Genomic DNA, 20,703 nt, shown 5'->3' on the forward strand with positions numbered 1-20,703 from the left:
GGGGGCCGCCGCCGCGGCGGCGGCGGCGGGAGGGGAGCGGCGCTCCCGAACATGGCGGCGTGCGGGGCCGGCAGCGCCTGAGTCCGGCGCCCCTCGGTCCGCGGGGGTGTCTCCCCCTTCCTCCTCCTCCTTCTCCTCTTCCTCCTCCTCCGGCCCCGCTCCCCGGCGCGGCCATGGAGAGCGAGGAGGAGCAGCACATGACCACGCTGCTCTGCATGGGCTTCTCGGACGCGGCCGCCATCCGCAAGGCCCTGCGCCTGGCCAAGAACGACATCAACGAGGCCGTGGCGCTGCTCACCAACGAGCGGCCCGGCCTCCACTACGGCGGCTACGAGCCCATGGAGAGCGGGCAGGGCCCGCCGGGCGGGCACGGCTCCCCCGCGGGCGGGCAGGGCCCCCGCGGTGGCGGCGGGGACGGGGACGGCGGCGGCGGCGGGGGCGGCTTCGATCCCCCGCCCGCGTACCACGAGGTGGTGGAGACCGAGGTGAGCTGCGGTGGGGCGGCCACAGGCAGTACGGGGGAGCCGCCACAGCCTCCCCGCAGCGGGGCCGGCGGGCGGGGGTCGCCCCGGGCCTGGGGCCGGCGGGAGGATGCCCAGGGGACCCTCAGGGCTGGTGGCTCCTTGTCCGCTCGCCTGCCTTCCTTCCCTCCGGGCTCCCCGCCGTGCTCCCGTGCCCGCTCCCTGCGATCGCTGCAAGGTGAAGCGCGCCCAGGGTTTTCCTTGGCATTCCAAGAATGTGTGGCTACCGTAGGGCTCTGGTTTTCTCTCCCCCCTCTTTTGCCTTCTTGCATAATCCCAGTGACTAATGACTGTTTATTTTATTTTTTTTTGTTAACTGTTTGCACAATGTGAAGGAAAGTGCAGTGTGGGTATGACTTTAGGTATGGTTTTATTTGGATAGGCTGAGCGTGAATTCTGAAATAGGGACGCAGTAAAGTCAGATATTTTCAAAACAAGGCTTTAACTTGTAACTTATAGCTTTGATCCAAAACGAAACTGAAGTAGATAGATGTGCTGGAGGACACCAACCTTTGCCAGGTTCTCTTCTTCCTCCTTGTTTGCGTTTTTCGCTCCTCCATCCTCTTCCAGAGCTCTGAATCCTTCAGCCAGCAAATATGCTCATGGAGCTTTCCTTACTGCCTGGAACAGTCAGTGTAATGCTTTCCTGTAAAGCCTTCTCCTCCTCCAGGTCTTTTTTTCAAAACTTCCCAGAGTTCTCATATGAAAAGAGCTAATTAGTAGTATCCAAACTGTGGAACTCGTGGGGATGAGAACAGCAGAAGGCTCTGCTGTGTGGTACCAAAGGACCGCCTTGCATAGCCTCTGTCTCAAGAATTGGTCAATAGCAGGTGCTTAAGCACGTGAATAAAACCAGAGAAACTCACATACCCTCCCAGGCTCTGGTGAGCAGTATCCTGAGAGTTTCTGTGCCAGAAAGTGCTCCCTTTCTGGGTATGTGTGTGTATGTATCTATAAATACATTTATGAAGAATACATGCACGTATCTGGTACGTAACTACACTTGCACAGATCATCCGTATCCATAGCTTCAGCATGTTGACGTCCAATCTCGCGGAATAAAGATAGGTGATCCTGTTCACTGAGTTAACTGGGTTAGATCCTGAGCTCCCATAAGCTGCTGATGTGTGCTTGTGGAGTAAGGTGATCCGTGGGATGGCACGTGTGCTGCGCAGAAGAGGAGTCGCTGTTTAACTTCCCTGATTGAAGCGTCAGGGAACTGGTTTCCAGTCTTTGCTGTGAAGGGTTGAGAGTGAATGAGAGTTCTCCTTGTTGGCATTTAGATCTCTGTAGCCACCCAGAGGATGGATTTTCCTATCGGATGTAGTTGTGGTTGGGACAGTCTGGCTTGTCAGTGTGACATTTCAAGAGAAGCTGTCAGTGTAAACTTCAGAGAAGTACTTTTTTCCCTTGCGCTTGTTCCTATTGCAAATGGCACTTTGACAGCTCTTAAGAGGATTTTCCTCCTATTATTTCAGCTTGTATGTCTGATCAAACTTACTTATGCTTTGTAATAGTTTCCTTTGCCACTCATGTTCTCATTTGCTTTGACTGGTGTTCTGGTTAACCCACAGGAGGGAAGCCAAAACATTTCAATAGAGGCAAATCACTGCACAGAGCAGGCATTTCAGAACGGCTGAGGTGTCTTGCTACATGAAACTATATAAATTCAGGCCTCAGTTAGTAATTGGATTCTTTTGCATATGAGCATCTGTCAGCTCCTGCATGTGTATGCAAAACAGTGTTTCTGTAATAGAAGAGTTATACTTGTAAAAGTCTTAAGATTGTAATTTTTGCCTGTGCTTATTTGTCCAGTATTGCAGTACAACCTAACAGCTTTTGACATATTCTTTATAAAAGTGGGAAAATTATATATGATCAGTTCTTAAGGGTTTTATGCTTCAAAAGTAATCTAGCATTACGTTTAATAAACTGCAGCTGTTCTTTAAGTGGTTAATCAGTAATTAATCAGCTTAATCGGTAGTTTTCCATTCAGCAGAAGCTTATGGTAAATGAAGCTATACAGAAAGCCATTGCACAGGCAGCTATATTATTCATTGTAGTCATACACATTATGGTGAAACATATTGTACTCCATACTTGTGGTAATTCAGATGTTATTTCTGGTTTTCTTGCTCTCAATATCATCTCTCTTTCTAGCAGCTCTGAGCATGTATTCCTCCTTCTCATCATAATACCAGTTTTAACTTTTATTCAGTGGGGAGGTTGTGGTGTGTTAGATTTTTGGATTTTATATATCAGCAACGAACATGAACATATAAATCAAAGGAGCACAGTTCTTAGAAATTTGCCCCTAAATTAAATTTTCCAGTCTAGTACTTCATGAACAAAAGTTAGGATTAGATGTTTTAAATTTAAAAATAACAAGAAAGCTTTAGTCATTCTTCATTACATACATGTAACAGGTCGGTACTTTGAATTTACATTCCTTTTTTGGCTGAGTACACTTTAGCATGCATTTAAGAATAGATCTATGAATGATTAAACACTTTACATTTTCTCTAATTAGTAATGAATCCATTATGTTTGCATATGCTTATTTGGTCTCTATTACATAATGTTAGAATCTGTTTAGTATTCATGTTGATCAAAGAAAGGCTTGTCTCCTGGTTTTCTTTTGAGAACAGCACAGCAACCAGATACATATCATACTAGTAAAAACATGTTTTCTTTAGATAAGATTGTAAAAATCAGTGTGAATCCTCTTTCAGTGATCCAGACTGCTAGTCTTCAGGGCTGTCTGAAAGTGTTAGAGAAGCCTAAATTTGGAATAACTGGCCCAGAAGCAAGAGAGCTGCTGTGAGCTGACCCAACACACACTCTATGCTTGCCTTCTGCGTGAGGCTTGAGATGAAGATATGCACAAATTCATTTTCACGAGGGCTAAAACTTCATTTTCAGCAGGCCAGCATCTTCCAAAGAGCATGCAACTGATTCAGTTTTAAGCTAATAGCTGTGGTGTGCCTCTGGCATTGATGGGCTAACATGACCACGCTTAACTCATCAAAAGAAAAAGGCCAGACAAACTTGGAAATGCAAAGGGGGCTTCAGTTCATTTGTGCAGTCTTCCTGAATTAGCAGGAAGTTCGACTTCGGGTTTACAGCTGTTTTGTAGCTTTGCCCTGTGTAGCACTAAACCACATTGATAGACTGAGATCACCTGCTTTTACAAGAGGTATCTTTGCTTGTTTGACATAACTTCTATGTTTATGTCTGTTGACAGTAAATCTGATGAGTGCAGTTTGGCAAGAATCTGGGATTTCTATGTTTATTCCTTAGGCAACATCCAGATTGTCACAGTGTGATTCTTTGCTGAGGGAGGTGGGTGAAGGATGCTATGCTCATCTCTTTATATGACTGACAGATAAGCTACTATATGACTGATAAGCTGCTGCTGAATCCTTATAATTTAAGACAAGACTATAAATGAATGTGATGACAACGTCTGTCAGTGTGTCCATGAATTGCCACAAGTGCCACAATTGCTGGCTTTAATGAATTTGAGAGGAATGGGAGGGCGAAGAGCAGGCTAAACAAATGTGGGAAATGTGACCAGAGAACCTGAAATTGTGGGAAGGGGTAGGTAAAACTACTGAACATGTAACAGCAGTTTGCATAACCTTCACTAAAATAATCTTAATTTGTTTTTAAAACAGCTTCTGAGAGTCATTACTATGACCTTTTGGGTAAATTGTGATGAACGGATTATGTTACCTTCTAGCTATTCCTGTCCCCTTCAGCATGTGCTCTTTTGATTTATGTTGTTTTAGTTGAACTGGATCAAAAACTCACACACACCAGATTTTCCTAGGTAAGGTTTATAATAAAACTTGTCCAGGATTGCTTTTGAGGTGCTGTTTGATTTCAAGAGAAGGGGATTTTGTAAAAGAAACAGGCCGGCAACCGTAGTGAGTGCCAGTGCCAGGAACATTCTCACTAGTCATGCTGCAGAACTGTTGTGTTCAAACCCTACCTCTGCTCATTATTAGAGCTCAGGACTGAAAGCAGTTCTGTCACAGATGTGCTGTGTCATGGTGGGTGTGTAACTTAACCTCTGGTTTAGTTTTTAATGTGTAAAATTAGGATAATGGTGTGTGCTTTATTAGGAAAACCATGGACATTAGGCTTGTGGAGTACTTTGATCCTTGAATGGAAGGAGCTGTATTTATTTAAAGACAAAGAAGTTATTTAGCCTTCAAGCAAATGAGGTGGATTTCATGTTGCAATTCTATACATTTAAAGTCAATCTCCTGTCTTGCAAATAAGCTTTGCAAAAGTGACTATTTCTTGCATTCTCGTGTGGAAGTTTTACAGTGCGGCTTGTCTATGAATTGGCCTTGTAAAACAATTAAGCAATCAAATAAAGCTCTGTGGTGGATTCTGGCGTTGAGTCTCTGGCTGGATGCCATCAGAATGTCAAGTGGAATTAGTATTTTAGCACTCCTGATTTTCAGCATCACTGTTTTCAAAAATGAGTGGCCCTGGTGTGGAACCTCTTCTTACGTTCTGATTCCATTAACACTTCCTTGAAAGCATTTGAAAGAAAATACCCTGCATTTCATTCTTGACATAACACAGACTAATAGAGATGCTGCATGAAATCAGGGAAAATAGGGGTAATAGTGAGAAATGCAGTTGGTTAACTTTAAATGTAAGCTTTGTTTTGTGTAATGTGATCGTTAGAGTAATTGTGGATTGAGAGGAGCACTTTATAATTACTGGTTCACCAGTGAAGGTGATGCCTGGGGGATCAGGGAGGTAGGAGGCAGATCTATAGCCAACTTCTCAGCTGGACAGGAAGTGTCTCTGCTATAATGTCCCCTGGAAGCATTTTCTGGTCATCTTCCCAGTTTACAGTGCTATTCTGTGGCAGCTGTTTAATAAGGAAGTGAAATACTGAGGAAGAATGAGAATAAAAACAAATTAGCCAGTGTTAGAAGTTAATTCCAGCAAATCATTTGGATTGCTTTTGGATTAAGGAACAGTAGGTCTTTGTATGAGAAGGGCAAAGATGGAAAGGAAGTGCCTGTTTTTTTTTTTTAAGCTTTTATTTTGAAAAAAACACGTATTTGTACTGCTGTAGGAGTAGCCTTTGGTATATATGTTTCACAGGCCAAATTAAAATTATTTTTAAAAGCCAGTATGCTTACAGTTTCTTGCCACTTGATCTTCCTGCTTACTACTTGACAGCAATTCTGGCTTTTCTGATGCCCAGCAGAGCAGTCTTGAGAGGCATTTAAAGATTTTTTCATATTAATTAGTCACATTTTTGTAATTATACACTATCAAAATCAGCTGCTTTGTCTGTTCTGATTTCTGTCTCACTATACATCAGTTTACGTCTGTAGAACAGAAGGATGGATGAGTGTTCAGCAGCATTATTGAATTAATTTTCCCTTCCAGACCCCGACCTTTGGTTGCTAAAATGTTACAATAAATATCTAGTGGTTCTGCAGCACTTCTCTATTAATGCCTGGTGTTTTGGCAAACAGAGATGCAAGTATTGATTTAATTTTAAGTACTGAAATGCTAAGCATTTGTGATTCATTGTTTTATTGTTTTAAAGCACAATGTTTATCTGATATCACACAAAGTTGGTTTGAGTTATTTGAGAACAAGCATGGGGGTTTTGTGCTTAAGAAAACTCAAGGTTTGGGAGGAATAATGGTATCGGCTGTGAGTCTGGCTGTTTGTAGTTATGATAATGGAATAAGTTTTTAAATATATCCATAAAGAATACTGAAAACACATGCAAGATAAGTATTTTCCTTGGTTCCTTATGAATGGCATTCCTAACAGTGCTTTCCATGACCTCTCCCTCGCCTACAACTTGTTATCAAACTTCAAAATATGTTGCCAAAAGTGGTTGTAGCGAATCTCTGGCTCAGATATCACTCAATACTGTGGTAATAGTAGCATAAAAAGGCAAAGAGACTCCTTTTATTGTTGAAGTTAAATGGATGTTTTAATTCAAGTGTTATATTTACAGAGCCTCAGTTGTTTTGTTTTGCTGTGCAGCTCAGGACTATGTTTATCTCTGAACAACTAGGCAAGTACATCAGGGAATATTGCCTGGTAACATCACACTGTCACCCTGGAAATCTGGGAGAGCAGTACAAGCAATGCTTTTAGAAAATCCAAGTTAATTTCTAGCTTTGCTGAATTTATTTTTATTTTTCATCAAATTCACATTGTGTTCTTATTCCTAGTCTCACACCGTTCTTAGTTGTGAGAGATGGAGGGCAGAGGGAAGGTGGAGCCATGGGATTTTTGTGGTTATGATTTGCTATAATCCTTTACACCTAGGGTTTAGTCTAACCGTGCATTCTTGATAGTGCACTTGTGCAACTCTCAGTTAAGGTCAGTGTCCAAAACTTTCTGTGAGAAAGTTCACTAAATAAGCTGGAGTTTCCTTAGGGCATGTTTATGACGAGAGTCCAAATGGGCTTCAGTTAGGGCACGTCTGTAATGGAGGATTTATTTTCCTTTAGTAATAGGCTTGTATCATTCTTTTATATTAGCATGATGAAATACTAATATATTTTTTCTTATGACAAGACTGCGTTTGCTTGTGTAAAGTAGTCCATGGTAAAAATTTGAACTGAAGAATTTCATTTCTATACAAAAAGAATAAAGCAAAACATCCGTGTATACCCCAACAAGCTTATGTTCTCTTAACATAAATAACAAAAGACATTCCTATCTATCACTGTGCTCAGAAATTTTCCGTAGAGATATGTTTCTCTGGATGACAATGCAAGGGCAAGATGCTGCATCTGTTTAGGACTTAAACCAGTTAAAAACTGTTGCTATACTTTGCAAATAAATGTCTGTTTGTCAGCAAAACATTCAGGAAGTCAGTAGGTTTTCTTATTGCCAAATGAGAAACATAATCTAGAAATTCCATACATGACACCATCTTCAGAGTCTTACTAACACTGACATACTCACAACAGGATACCAAGCTTGCTCTTAGAAATATGGATCAAATGGGTTTTATATGATAGCATGAACAGGCAACTAGGAAATACTGTCCAATTTTGCTCCCTCATCTGCCACTTAACACGAGTTTAAAGAAGTTCTTTAAGCTTCTGGAATACCAGTTTATAAAAAGCAAGTAGGTTACAGGTTTGAAAATGTAACTTTTTAAAAAAAATTCAATACCTCGTGCTTAGCATGTTCATGTGTAAGTACAAGATGGTAGCTTTGATTTATTTGAAATCCTTTGAATACTTACCCCTGTGTTTCAGTTCTAGGTAGCAGAATATCCTCCTTTAAAGAGGTAATTAACAGAAAAAAGAATTGACAGCCAGACGTGAAAGTAAAAGCTGCTTTAATCAATAGTCTGGCAGATGGAAGGACTGTCAGGTCATGACTTCAGGATTCATAGCTTCTCCCAAAAAGTGATGGGAATAGTAGATCAGAGAGCAGAGAAATGCTCTATTTTTATGGGTATTTGATGTATTTCTCTCACCTTGCCTCCACCTGAGCATTGCAGTACTCTGCAAACACTAGTGAGTGGTGCATCAGTGTGCTGTGGCACAGGGGAGAATCACTGCTGACACTTTACAGCTGGGGAAGCTGAAGCTTTGAAAAATTGATTTCTTTATGCTGACTGTGATAAAAACTGAAAGGTGGGCCTAGGATTTTTTTTTTTTGGCTAATTCTGGATTTATGCATTTTTTTCCATTACTGCTTTTCAAGCAATTAAATTTTGTCCTGTATTATGTAGGAGCATAATAACAAAATAGGGTGTTGGTTTGGGGTGTTTTTAGCAATGCAGTGGAACATCAAAAATCTATTTTCTTGGCTATAAAATGATGGTTATTTTGTGAAAATCAGTTATTAGAGAGGCATAAGAATGAAGGGAACTGCTTGGTCTGGTGGTGTCTTAGAAAGTCCGATCCTGTTGCTTGTTGAAAGAAACGTGACTTTGGGGGTTTTTTTTCCTAAATTATATTAGATTCAAGAGCACATGATGTGACTTAGCTCTGGTAATAATAAATTCTGTTGGTAGTCTTCTATCAAAATCAAATTAACAAATTTAAATTATAGTTTGACTGTAATTTCGTTACTAAGGCTGTCAATTAGCATCAAAACTGTTCTTAAACCCCTTGTTATTTTATGTAAAGCAGCTGGTATGGGAACTGTCAGTGGCTTTAGTTAAAGAGTGTTTGATTAGTTAATTAGCTGAGTACTACAGGAATACATTTTGAAGCTTCGAACTGTGACCTTTTGGCAATTAAGTTGTATTTCATTTTTTGTGTGAGGGCTGATTTTTGGTTTGTGTTACTCTTCCATGGAAGGTTTTTTTACTAGAGATTTAAGCAATGCTTTATTGATCAGATATTTGACAATTTTTGTTTATTCAGCCTTGCAAGCAACTGTGGGAGGTACCAGGTCCTCAGAGTGAGAATCTTGAATCACTGCTTAAGCCTGTTCCTGTGAGAGTATTTCTCTTGGAAGCCTGTGTGTGTGTTTAGCCATTACTGTATTTTCACACCTTGAAAGTAAGCCAGAAGAGTCAAGACTGTTAGAGTGAGGGGATCTTTAGGGCTTTTATATAATAACAGGTATATCAGAAGGCATGGAAAATTATATTAAAGGATTGCCAGCAAAAGTTTTTTGGTCTCAAGACTTCAGCTGAAGGAGGGAGAATAGTCACAGTTGTGTGATGTGCATTTCCTGTTGCGGAAAGCAATGATCCTTACAGACTTTTAGACAGTTTATCTTTGGATGATTACATTGGTTACCAGGAAAAGAGGTTTGTTTTTTGGGGTTTTTTTGCTTTTTGCTGTTCTGTTGGAGAACATCTCTACAAATCCTTAACTTGTCAGGCGCCAGTTCAATGTTAAGTCTGTTCAACCAGAATTGCAAAGTCCTGATACAGGTCATCATCACCTGGCAAACGCCATTCTTAAGTCACCTATTTGAGGGGAAGGAGGTAGTTTTATGTATGTATATATTAAAAAATAAACAAGCAAACAAAACCCATGTAATTCCCCAGAGAAGAGATCCAGAAAACCACTATTCAGGAGTCTGGCATGACCTTTTCACATGTACCATAATCATTCTTCAAAAGCTTTTATTTCCTCCGTGGACCTGTGTCAGTAGAGTCTGTAAGGACAGTTCTGAGCTGCTGAGTTACAAGGCATTAATTGTGAGGGCCTGTCCAGAGCTGTTTTGCAATTGTGAGTGTTAACAGAGCAAGTGAGATCTCCAGCCTGTGTCGGAGTATAAGGTCTGTGTGCAAGATCTCCAGCCAGCACAAGATTACGCAAGAGCTGAGCCAAGCTGAGCTGACGTTTCCCCTCGTGCTGCAGCAGCTGCTGGCTGCTGGTAATAAATCCCTCGCTTTAAAGAGCAGTGCAAATCGATTTAAAAGTTGGATGGTGAACAGTTTGGAACTAATTAGGAAAGAGCAGCAAGAAGTCTTTAAAGAGTCTGTTACTTGTAGTAGATAACACTGTAAAAAACAGGACTCAGTCTGTGCTAAGATAAAGTGAACATAGCTGTAATCTCCCAGAAATGCAGAGTATTAAATATATTAATGGTTTGAAGGGGGATTTGAGTTTTAAATTACCTGAGCACTTATTTGAGACCTGCAGGTTTCATGGTACCTGTGAAGCCATGTGTGTGTGATGTGTTCTAAAATTAATAAATAATTAAACTTGATACTTTCTGGGCAGGGTTTTGGTAGCAGAAAGCTGACCAGCAAGAAGACTCATTGTTTCCTAATTAGTGGAATGTGCCAGAAGCATGCTCCTTCAATGCGAAGAGTTACCATTGTTACTAGGACAATATTCCCAGTACCACACTCATTTTTTTGTGTAAAACAAATCTTTTCACTACGTTGTTGGTAAACGCAATCCAGACATGTCCTAAGCACAATTTATGATAATGTAGGAGCTAAATGTACAGTGAAGAATGTGTTATTTCACTCGTTCTGTGTGAATTTCCGTATTATGGACACTGGCAATCACTTGTGTGGAAACAGATAAAGAAGGAGCAGCATTGCTTGGATGCAGATGGGAGAACACAAAAGGTAGAGTTTTCCAGCAATAGCTGAAGGTCTGCACTGCTATTCTGCAGCTCTTAAACTGTCTATTGCTAACACTGGCTTTATTTAACGTGGACACTTTCCTCCGGGGAATGGAGCAACCGTAGTTCAGTTTCTGTAATAATTTGTTGAAATGTTGCTTTCCTTGGCTGCAAGTCTGGGCTGAACTGCAGTTGTTGAGTGCTCAGCAATTGTGTGTTTGTTATCCTTAGTCTGCCTTTATTATACTAAAAGCTGGATCCATCCTGTTACTGTGAGGGCTTTCTTTATAACCTCACACTTGTTTTCTATAGGAAACGGATTTGTGCTCTGTGTGGGCTGTTCTTTACAAAAGCTGAAAACTGTTTGATCAATACATCAGGATAATTCCTAAAAAAAAAAAAAGCTTGTAAATAATTTCAGTGTCTTTTCATTTAGACCTTCAAACATTTCTTCTTCAAAACCTGAAGTATTTAAACAGGGCATGATTTACTAGATGGGAATTACATTAGGCTTCCATGCACAGTGTTGGATCAGGTGACCAGTTTCAGAAGCTGATATGCAGGCCTATTGAAGTACAACTTCCTATAGTGACGAACTGGGGACTAAATGTTTAGTAAGGGGTTGGAGAAAGGTGGCACCTTCCTTCCCAAACATTGACGTGTGGTTATTCTGAGCACTCTGTATCATTCCTGTAAATTTTACTGCTGCTCTCCAGAACCTGTAAGTCCAGCCCCTGTGTGCAGTCAGTGAACTTTAAATATAAGCTCTATGCTGTTCTCTTAGCTCAGTATTTTTGAACCATTATGTGAATGACACATTTACTTTTTTAAAAACAAATCTAATCCTACAAATAGCAAATGCAGTCAGAGAGCTGGAAGCACACTTGTGCACATACATTGACTTCATTCGTTGTATACCACGTCCTCCAGAGTTCAGTTCTTTCTTTTGGTTTATTTCTATTCTGTTCACTTTCCTGACACTGTCTGTTTTTTACTCTATTTCCTGCTTGTCCTTCCTCCCTCTGTCCCTGGCTTCTCTCTCAGTGGGATCTTGTTACCATCACTGTGGTTGTGTTTTCCGCTGTCTCTGACAGTCACTCCATTTGCTGCCAGGCCTGATCCAGACGTTCTGTCCTTTCTCCAGCTTGCCTTGCCTGCTGTTGTGGAGGCAGGGAAAGGTAGTCCATGTGAACTCTTTGACACATTGGGTAGCTGGCATCTGTGCAAGGTTAAAAAACAAACAAAAGAAAATAAATGAATAACTTGTCTACTCTTCATTTGGCGCTGCTGAGACAGTTACCTAACATGGTACTTAGCGAAGAGCAGGGGGTAATTCTGTGTCCTGTACACAGAAAGAGCTGCTTTTTAGTGGCACTAGCAAGGAAACCTGTAAAGCTTAGCTGGAGTCCTCTGCTTGCCTTTTCCCTGTTCCCTTCTGTAATATTTGCCAGTAACTCGTTTTGACTTAAGGAGAAGGACAATTGTAGTTTCCTTGTTGGACAGTTATATTTGAGATGCACATTTTTCTTTATTAGCTAGTAAAAAAATCCCACTGTACTGGAACAGTGTCCAGTATTTCTTTATGTGATGGGATGAAATGCACCTCTCTTAGAATAAACTGTTCCCATATTCTACAGCAGGTTGTTGAACAGAGGATTAATATGCAGATCTATGGAGATCAAGATTTCTACTCTACAGTCTCACAGGGACTGGAAGTACTTATCACTTGGCTCTAGGATCTGATATGCTAAGGAACAAGATTTGCCTCTTAAATAGGCAATTAGTTAACAATTAGTTATGTAAACATAGTAGCATGAAATACATACAGGTATGTAATCCCTTCAAATTGAAATGTTAAGTTCTACTTTGAAAAACACAAGCAGCCTCAGGGTTGAGAGTTTGACATGCTTGTTACAAGCACAGCTGCCTTTTCTGAAGCTACTAAACTCTTAATTGTGTCTGAGAAATTGCTTTACCTGAACGTCTTTTTTTTTTTCCCCCCAGAAAAATGATGAAAATGGGAATTGCTCCGGTGAAGGGATTGAGTTTCCAACAACTAACTTGTATGAACTGGAGAGCAGAGTTTTAACAGATCACTGGTCCATACCCTACAAGCGGGAGGAGTCTCTAGGCAAGTGCCTAATTGCATCCACCTACCTAGCAAGACTGGGTAAGTTCTCTTTCCACACATATACGGATTATATATTCAAAGGATGTCACAGACAGTATGCTGGGCAGTTGTGTGTTTCACTTTAATGTAGCAGTTGTTTACTTGGCACCCTGATCACATCTCTGGGAAAGTGGTTAACAGTGAACTGTTCCACCCAATGCTGTAAAAAGAATGTTGATCTCTTTTCTTTTTCTCTGAAGTAATTTGTTCACTTAAGCTTTTTTAAAAACGGGAGCACATGTTTCTTTATGTTCTAATGATTGTAGGAATTACAGTTTTTCAGAGCTGAATTACTGACTCGTTTTTTGTGCTGGTTATTTTTCCATTCGTAAAAACAAGCTGTCATCTAAATCCATGCTGTGGCACGCTTGTATAACTCGTTGTTTTTCCCTAGTGAAATGCTTGTATTGTGTTAGACCCGAATTTGACTTTTCTGTATTCAGTAGTTTGGCTGAGGTTAAGAGTGTTAAGGAGGCACCACGCCCAACAACTGGTATATAATGAGAGTACAAGATGTTTTTTCTGTCATGCCTGGTGGCAGACTAAAGGGATGTTGTAATCTCTTGGAAGAATAGAAGTTGTTAAGTGGTTCTGGTTTGCTTCTTTGCTTCTAATCTGTGCTTAGATTTGGCGTTGGATGGAGGCTGTGAAGCATCAGTAATGATGTACAAATTGTAAACTTTGAAGTTTACAAGTTACTTATGGTGAGAATGCTTGAAGAGGTTGTAAAAGGTGGACGTTGTGAAACTCCTTAGTTCTGAAAGGCAAGTTCTCTTGACTCATGCATTTTGTTGCTGAAAGAGCATGTTACTTATGAATGAACAGTAGCACATTTTTTACTGCAGGTTTGGGTTGGTGTTCCCAAAAGCTTGTGATGAGATCCCTGAGGTAATTTTAAAAAGTATATTTTAAAAATACTGTTAAAATGCACTCTCCTTTCTGTAAAGGTCTTTCTGATTCCGATGAGAATTGCAAGAGATTTATGGACAGATGCATGCCTGAAGCATTTAAAAAGGTAAGTAGGTACCGCAGACCAATTCAATGTTTCTTTGCATTGTTCATGGCGGAAGTAGTGTTTTGTAATCCAGGCTTCAGAAACTATGGCAACTGCTGAGTGTGTTCTTAGATTAAAATCACACTCAAATTATTTTCCTAGACTAAGATCATACAGAAACTTAGATTAAAATCATACAAAGTCCCAGTTCTGCAGTTCTGGGCGACTGTAGCACACAGCTTTTTCTTTATTTTTTTCCCTTAAATGAAGAGCTCTGTAATAATTAGCAGAGCCTAAAGAGAGGTTTAAAGACTCTTGCATAAGGTCATTAGTGGCAAATTCACAATCTGATTTCCCTTAACTGTTCTTTTTGCTCCTTCTTCAGAGGGTTGCTAACTTCTTTTCACAATCCATTTAGAATTTGTCTTTTCCCTCAGTGTTTAATGCCTTGTGTTTCTCTGGGTCTCTGTGACTTTTCTCTAAAGAGCTTCCCAAACCAATTCACTTCCCGCTATTCCATCCATTTTGGATACTGTCTAAATTTCTTGCCCAGTTTTTCAACCATATGCATAAAAACACATATACACCTTTTTAAAAGTTACTCAGTCCTAGTCTTAAATTAATGAGAATATAATTATATTTAGGGAAGATAGAAATTTAAGGGAAAAATTCTTTTTCCATTTGGCTATCAAAGTAATAATCTTACATACTGTAGTTTTATATCACTTGGTGGTTTTTGCATATAAAATAGATGGTGTAGATAGTTCCTGCAGAAGAATAATCTGTAGAAATCTAAGTTTAGAATGTGCTGAATTACAATTTGCTGAAATATTTGCAAGAAACGCTATTAATGGTACAAAAAATAATTGTATTTAAACTATTAAGTTTTTTAACTGCTAGCAGACATTAAATGAAGTTTGCAGATGGCAGCCTAGTGTCCTTTATAAACAACCACATGAGACCAGATTCAAAGAACATGTTTCAGTAGGTGGGAAGCAGATTAAATACCTCTTTCTTCATGGTACATGGCCTTTGTTTTCCTATAGAGGCTGCTCAAAAAGTGTGAATTGGTAAATGGTTATTACAGCTCAATCAGTTCAGCTTTGTGGCTGCCTACTTGAAGATTTAATAGTTGTGAGTTCAATCTGCAAGCAAATTAGTTTCATATTAGTTGTTCTTTGCAAAGGTTACAGTCTTTACTAGTGCGTGGAAATGGAAAACAGTTTGATACATTTTATTTTCTGTCATGAAGTGTGATTTAAGGTGTTCAGCAAAATTACAAATTGAATTAACTCTTAAGGCATTAGTGCAGGAAGAACATCTGAAAAACACACCAGATAGTGATTAGTGCACTCCAAGGAAGCATTTGCTCTGGAAAGTCTTTCTCCTGTTTTGTGATTGTGCTCAAACTTTAAAAAAAATCACTTTTTTTTTCTTTTAAGCTGTTGACATCCAGTGCCGTTCACAAATGGGGAACTGAAATCCATGAAGGAATATACAACATGCTTATGCTGCTAGTGGACCTGGTTGCAGAGAGAGTAAAACAAGATCCTATTCCCGTGGGCCTGCTTGGTGTACTTACAATGGTATTTGACTCTCTGATACCAATTCTGATATCTGGGTATTTGGCATTTTGTATTTATGATCTTGATGCTTTTTCCAACTGTGAGTTGTAGTTTATTGTTTTAAAATCTGCAGCCATTGCTTGCAGATATTTTGCATCCAGCATACAATTCAAAGGGGTGAGTGCTGTTCAAAACTTCTGAAAACTAGCAGTCTCAAAAAAAAAGTCACATTTGCTGTCACTTCACTGTTAATTTTTTAAAACTGGTACTTTGAGTTGAGCTCCCCTTTTTACAGCTCTCTGGCTCACATGGTTATTGGGTATTGTCTGTACAGAATGGAAGCTTCAGAATGCTTTATACAATGAGAACTGAGAGGCTGGAGCAGAGGGCTTCTGTTTGACTTTATTTTTTGCTAGATCTTTATCTGCCAACCCAGAAAATGCTCAATTGAAAAAGTAAAATATCATCAAGATAGGTTTTGAGACTGGCATAATCCATGGTGTTCATTGTTCTTTCAAGGCATTTAATCCCGACAATGAATATCATTTCAAGAATCGAATGAAGGTGTGCCAGAGAAACTGGGCAGAAGTTTTTGGGGAGGGGAACATGCATGCTGTCTCACCCATATCCACATTTCAAAAGGTAAGCGTGGCCATGCCCTAAAAACTACTTTTAGTGTAGATGTTTTTGTTTCAGAAAAGATTGTTTGATTAGTAGGTATTTATAGCACAAGAAAGCTTAAATGTGTCACCAAGAATTATAGCAAATACATCTTCAGTAGATGTTGGTCTGTAGAAATGAATTTGTGCTCTCAAATTGTCCCAGTTCTCTGTTAGAGGCTAGATTTAGAAACTTCTATACTTTCATGTCTAAAGTAACACAACAGTCTGTGTGCTGCTTTAGACATGAAGTACACAACGGGTAGATCTGTGTATCTAAGGACTGACATCTGTTTGATTGTTGAGTGTGAAATGACCAGGATAACTCCAAGTGTTCAGTTCTAGCAGAGAATTCATGTTTTTCTGACAGCAAGGGATATGATATCCTCATGTCAGACACACTGGCAAGGAGGCAGTTTTTGAGGTTTGCACTGTCTTGTCGCAGTTGTTCCAGATGGGCGGGTCTAAAACAGAAACAGTGGAGTTGATCTCTCCTTCAGGAAACAAGTTTGTGGCCACAGAAAGAAAACTCTAAATCTGCTGCTTTGGGAAAGGTTCTTTAGCACTGTTCCACACTGCTAATGTGCTATAAATACAGTTGCTTGTGAGTCAGCAGCCAGTGTGTACTGTTGCCACAGCACATGGACAGTGATGTCAAGCAGAGTCCAAAAAAGGATGATGCTCATGAGAACCAACCAGAACTCTAGCTATGTGCTTAGTAAAGGAGCTGTTACAAACACCTGCTGTTTTCTTTGAAATAACAGTGTGTTAACATAACATTTGAGGTGTGGGTTAATGGGCTGAATGTGTCTGTCCAAATTCCTGTTTTAGAAGACAAATGTTTAGCATTGATGTTGCAGCTACTAACTTGTTAATGTTCTTATTGTTCAAGGAACCTCACGGGTGGCTGGTGGATCTGGTAAACAGGGTATGTAAATGTAAACCAAGCAGAATTGTTGTTTGTCACTTGAATTAGTTGTCTTCAGAGATAATTTTTGTTCCCCCACCCCACCCCACTCCGACTCGTTTTTTCACGCTTCACTTTTCTGACAACCACAAAAATACAGTTTGAGATCTTAATCCTGCCTATATATAGGGAAGGGCCTTGCAAACTACATCTTGTTGAGTTGCTGCCTTCTCCCTTGAGCACCCTTACCCTAGCGTGGTAGCTATGGCTAGAGGAAGTCAAGAGCTCAGCTTAGGCTGCAAGCAAAAGTCTTCCAACCAAAAGTGCTGGGCCAGTCAGCTCTTGCTGTATGTGGTCTGACTTTCCTGCCTATGTCCTTTTTTACTGAAGACAGACTTTGTAGCTTGATGTTTAAACTCTGGAACCAGGTATAATTGCATTGAATTCTCCCGTGTGCCCCTGAATTCCCATAAAAACATAAAGCTTATTTTGAATGGAATATTCCATGTTAGAGGGTACTTGTAGGCATCTTGGTAACTGTTAGTGAAGTATTTTCTATGATCTCTTATTTAATACTGTAGTTCACTACATGATACTGATTATTTTATTTCAGTTCGCAGAGTTGGGTGGATTTTCAGCAATTCAGTCCAAACTCAATTCAGAAGATATTGAACTTGGGGTGAGTTCATCTTCTGTCATGAGACTTCTCCCTTTCCATTACCCCCTTCGTGTAGAACAAGCAGTGTCCCTTTTACCTTTGCTTTGGTATCAGAGCAACATTCCCACAGAGCTCTGGAGAAGTGCTGTCAGACTGAAGGTCAAATGAGGTTGTACAGAAGAATTCTGACTGAAGAGCTTTGGAGACATCACAGAAAAGAGAGAAAATTAGTGTACCTTTTTGCTAACATTCAGCCTTCTGGTTAAATGTCAATCAAAGTACTTTCACTGTATGTTCACCAGTATGTCCCTGGTTTTCTGTTTACTGCATCCATAGCTGCATTTAGCTGCAAGTGAATTGACTTCTGTCATTTATTATAAAAATCACAATTTAAGGAAAAACAATCCTTAGAAAGACAGTGTCTAATCCTAAACAACTTTTCAAAAGCTATATCTAAAAACTGAATGGTTCAACAGTGCTAAACTATCTTTGGTGTCAAAGCCTTACTTGGCTAGTTTTAGCTTCCTAACCTATATTCAGGAGACTTATGAATTTTTCACGGTTTGAAGAATGAGGAGGGTAAAAGCAAACTATGTCATTTGGAATCTTATCCCCCAGTATAAAATCAGTCTGCTTTCAGTGAAATGCATTTGAGGGAATTCAGCTTATTTTCTTGGGTTATTGATATTTGTTGCTTTATACAGAGATATGTGAGCATGACAGAAGAGTAAGGAAACACCATTTATATCCCAGTCCTTCAGTAGAAACTTTGACTTGACTTTGTTTAATGATTAATAACTGCTTGCTTAGGAAGGAAATCTGGGTCAGTGTCACTTAATTTAGGCCTTTGATTGCACTGGTGCACACTCAGTTTTACAATTCTTGATCCCGTGTGAGAAGAAACGGATTTTGATAATGTCTTTATACATTTAATTTCTTTGATAATAAATACCACTTTAAAATCATGCGTTGAAGGGATCTTGACATGTATATGACACATTTACAAGAGCTTTCTCCCACGTAATGCTTGGGGAAAGAAATTTGCCATATGGCTTTAACCTTAAATTTTGCATTCACACTTCTCATTGCTGTAGAAAGCAAGCAAAATGTGATGTGTTCCTTTCCGTCTGTTTATTTCTGTGACTGAAACAGGATCAGTCAGAGAAGACTGAACAGGATGATGAGAGGACCAAGATTAGTGAAAACGGGGAAGGCACTTTTTATTTCAGGCGAAAGTATATAACACATACTGTATGCCATGTATAATATATATAATATATAGCATATACTCTAGTGTGTGCCATAGACTAAATCTTTCCTGAACCATGTGTTGGTTTTGGTGTGCAAGTCCTTTACAACAATCGTTGCAAGTGACTGGAAATTATTGTATGGGATAAATAATACTTGTTCATCTTCATTTGCTTTTTCAGATACAGATTGCTAACTATGAAAAGATCTGTTACATGTGCACCTAAATACTTGCTGTCTGTCTTTCAGGCAATCTCTGCATTAGTTCAGCCATTTGGAGTTTGTGCAGAATATCTTAACTCTTCCGTAGTACAGGTAAAATGTCTTTGTTATGAGTTGTCAGAGGACTGAAAATTTGCTTCCAACTGTGTTGGTGTGGAACCGGTGACTAATTTGAAAAGCCTTCAAACCTAACATTGCAGAAAGTACAGGAACCATTTTGAGCATCCTGAAGGTGATGAATAAAGGACTCAGACAATGTTTAGATTCATTTTCTAAGCAGTGATCTGTAGTCATGTATCTACATCTGCAGTAGCGAGCTTTACCACTGCCATTAGTAAACCATGGGGGAAATGAATCCAGCCTGATGGATGGATTTTGCATTTAGTTTAACTTGCTGCCTCAGATCAAACACATGAATATGAGTTTACACTGCAAAAATTGTGGCACTGCAAAAAAAATTTCACTATGATATATTTGTACGTGCAAATGTACTCCAGGCTTCGCACCTGCACTCACCAACAAAAAATATTGAGTAAGTACATGACCAAAAGTATTTATTTGAAGATGATGTAGTTTAGAAGCTCATGGGGAGTCAGGGAGGCACATGCACCTAATAACTGATGAATTTTGAGAGGTCCATCAGTCTATCTCTTCTTGTAAAGCTGGATTACAATGGTCTGAAATGGGTTCTTACTCTAATTGCTTCTTTTTCTGGACATAGCTCTCAGGATAGTTTTATGTATGTTGTAGGTGTTGCTTTGTGTCTAAGCTAATGGTGAGCTTTCAGCTAAGTATTTCATTTTGCTGCAACCACATCTGTCGAGTAGTGTAATTGATTTCAGGAAACATTAAAATGATTGTCATGCATTTTCTCACATTCTTTAGCCCATGCTGGATCCAGTCATTCATAAAATGATTAAATATGTACAGAATGTAGAAGAGAAGGACTTGAAAGACAAGGTAATGTTTTACATATTAAATATTTAGGAATAAATTCCTGTGTGTTTTGGAAATGCTGGCAATGTAGACTAAAACAATAGCTTTATTTTCACTGGCAAAAATACAGCCTGTTCTGAATTCTGTCATTGATCTATGACCGAATGACATAGATCAAAATGCATTTACCCAATTCCATTCAATACCTTTTTCAGTAGATATCTAACGTTATGACCCTTTTTATAATTTTTTGCCACTATTGCTGTTGAATTTTTGGTTTTATTGGTCCCCTTGTGCAGCATGTTGTATGCTTACTTCTCTAACTGACTTGAAGATGCTTCCTATCATGCAGTCAGTGAAATTCGTATAATTTGTGTGCATATGACTATTGCATTAGCTGTTTGCTTCTGAGAATTTGGTAGTTGTTGGTAAAGTGTCCATGTAAATAACTTGTGGCTACTTCCTGCATTACCCTGAATTTGGCATTCAGTTCTATTAAATTTTTGAGTGTTGACTTTTTAGATAAGACTTAAATTGTTAATTGTTAACTGGAAAGTATTCATAGGTTGTGGAGCTACAGGGGAGCAATTTAGTGTACCAAATCTGTAGCTTTAACCAATGGTTTTGTTTTCCTAAAATTTCTGGAGTACTAGTAATACTTTAAGATGTACATGGTACTATATTTCATGGATTAAAGAGTCTGTGCTGGGTCACTAAACCTACTCTTTGTGGATCACTGATGTTTGAAACAGAATAGCAAA

The 20,703-nt window shown here is 39.5% G+C and overlaps 1 protein-coding gene across 3 annotated transcripts in view; it reads left to right on the top strand.

Annotated features, from left to right (window-relative positions):
• The first annotated feature begins 61 nt into the window (after nt 1–61).
• Nucleotides 62–20,703, top strand: part of USP24 (ubiquitin specific peptidase 24) — a 62,968-nt gene continuing 42,326 nt past the window's right edge. Inside the window, exons 1-9 of one of the 3 annotated variants that reach the window (XR_003536784.1) lie at nt 62–485; nt 12,588–12,753; nt 13,701–13,768; nt 15,190–15,333; nt 15,832–15,954; nt 16,864–16,899; nt 17,492–17,557; nt 19,034–19,099; nt 19,892–19,966. Coding sequence is in view for 2 of the 3 variants with exons in the window: in XM_027698989.1 (XP_027554790.1) it covers nt 174–485; nt 12,588–12,753; nt 13,701–13,768; nt 15,190–15,333; nt 15,832–15,954; nt 16,864–16,899; nt 17,492–17,557; nt 19,034–19,099; nt 19,892–19,966 (1,056 nt within the window). In the remaining variant the exon portion in view is untranslated. The remainder of the gene's footprint in view (nt 486–12,587; nt 12,754–13,700; nt 13,769–15,189; nt 15,334–15,831; nt 15,955–16,863; nt 16,900–17,491; nt 17,558–19,033; nt 19,100–19,891; nt 19,967–20,703) is intronic. The other 2 variants (XM_027698989.1, XM_027698990.1) reach the window with 2 other exon arrangements.

Source organism: Neopelma chrysocephalum, unplaced genomic scaffold (genome assembly GCF_003984885.1).
Source record: "Neopelma chrysocephalum unplaced genomic scaffold, ASM398488v2 Primary Assembly neopelma1_135, whole genome shotgun sequence".
Classification (NCBI taxonomy): Eukaryota; Metazoa; Chordata; class Aves; order Passeriformes; family Pipridae; genus Neopelma; species Neopelma chrysocephalum.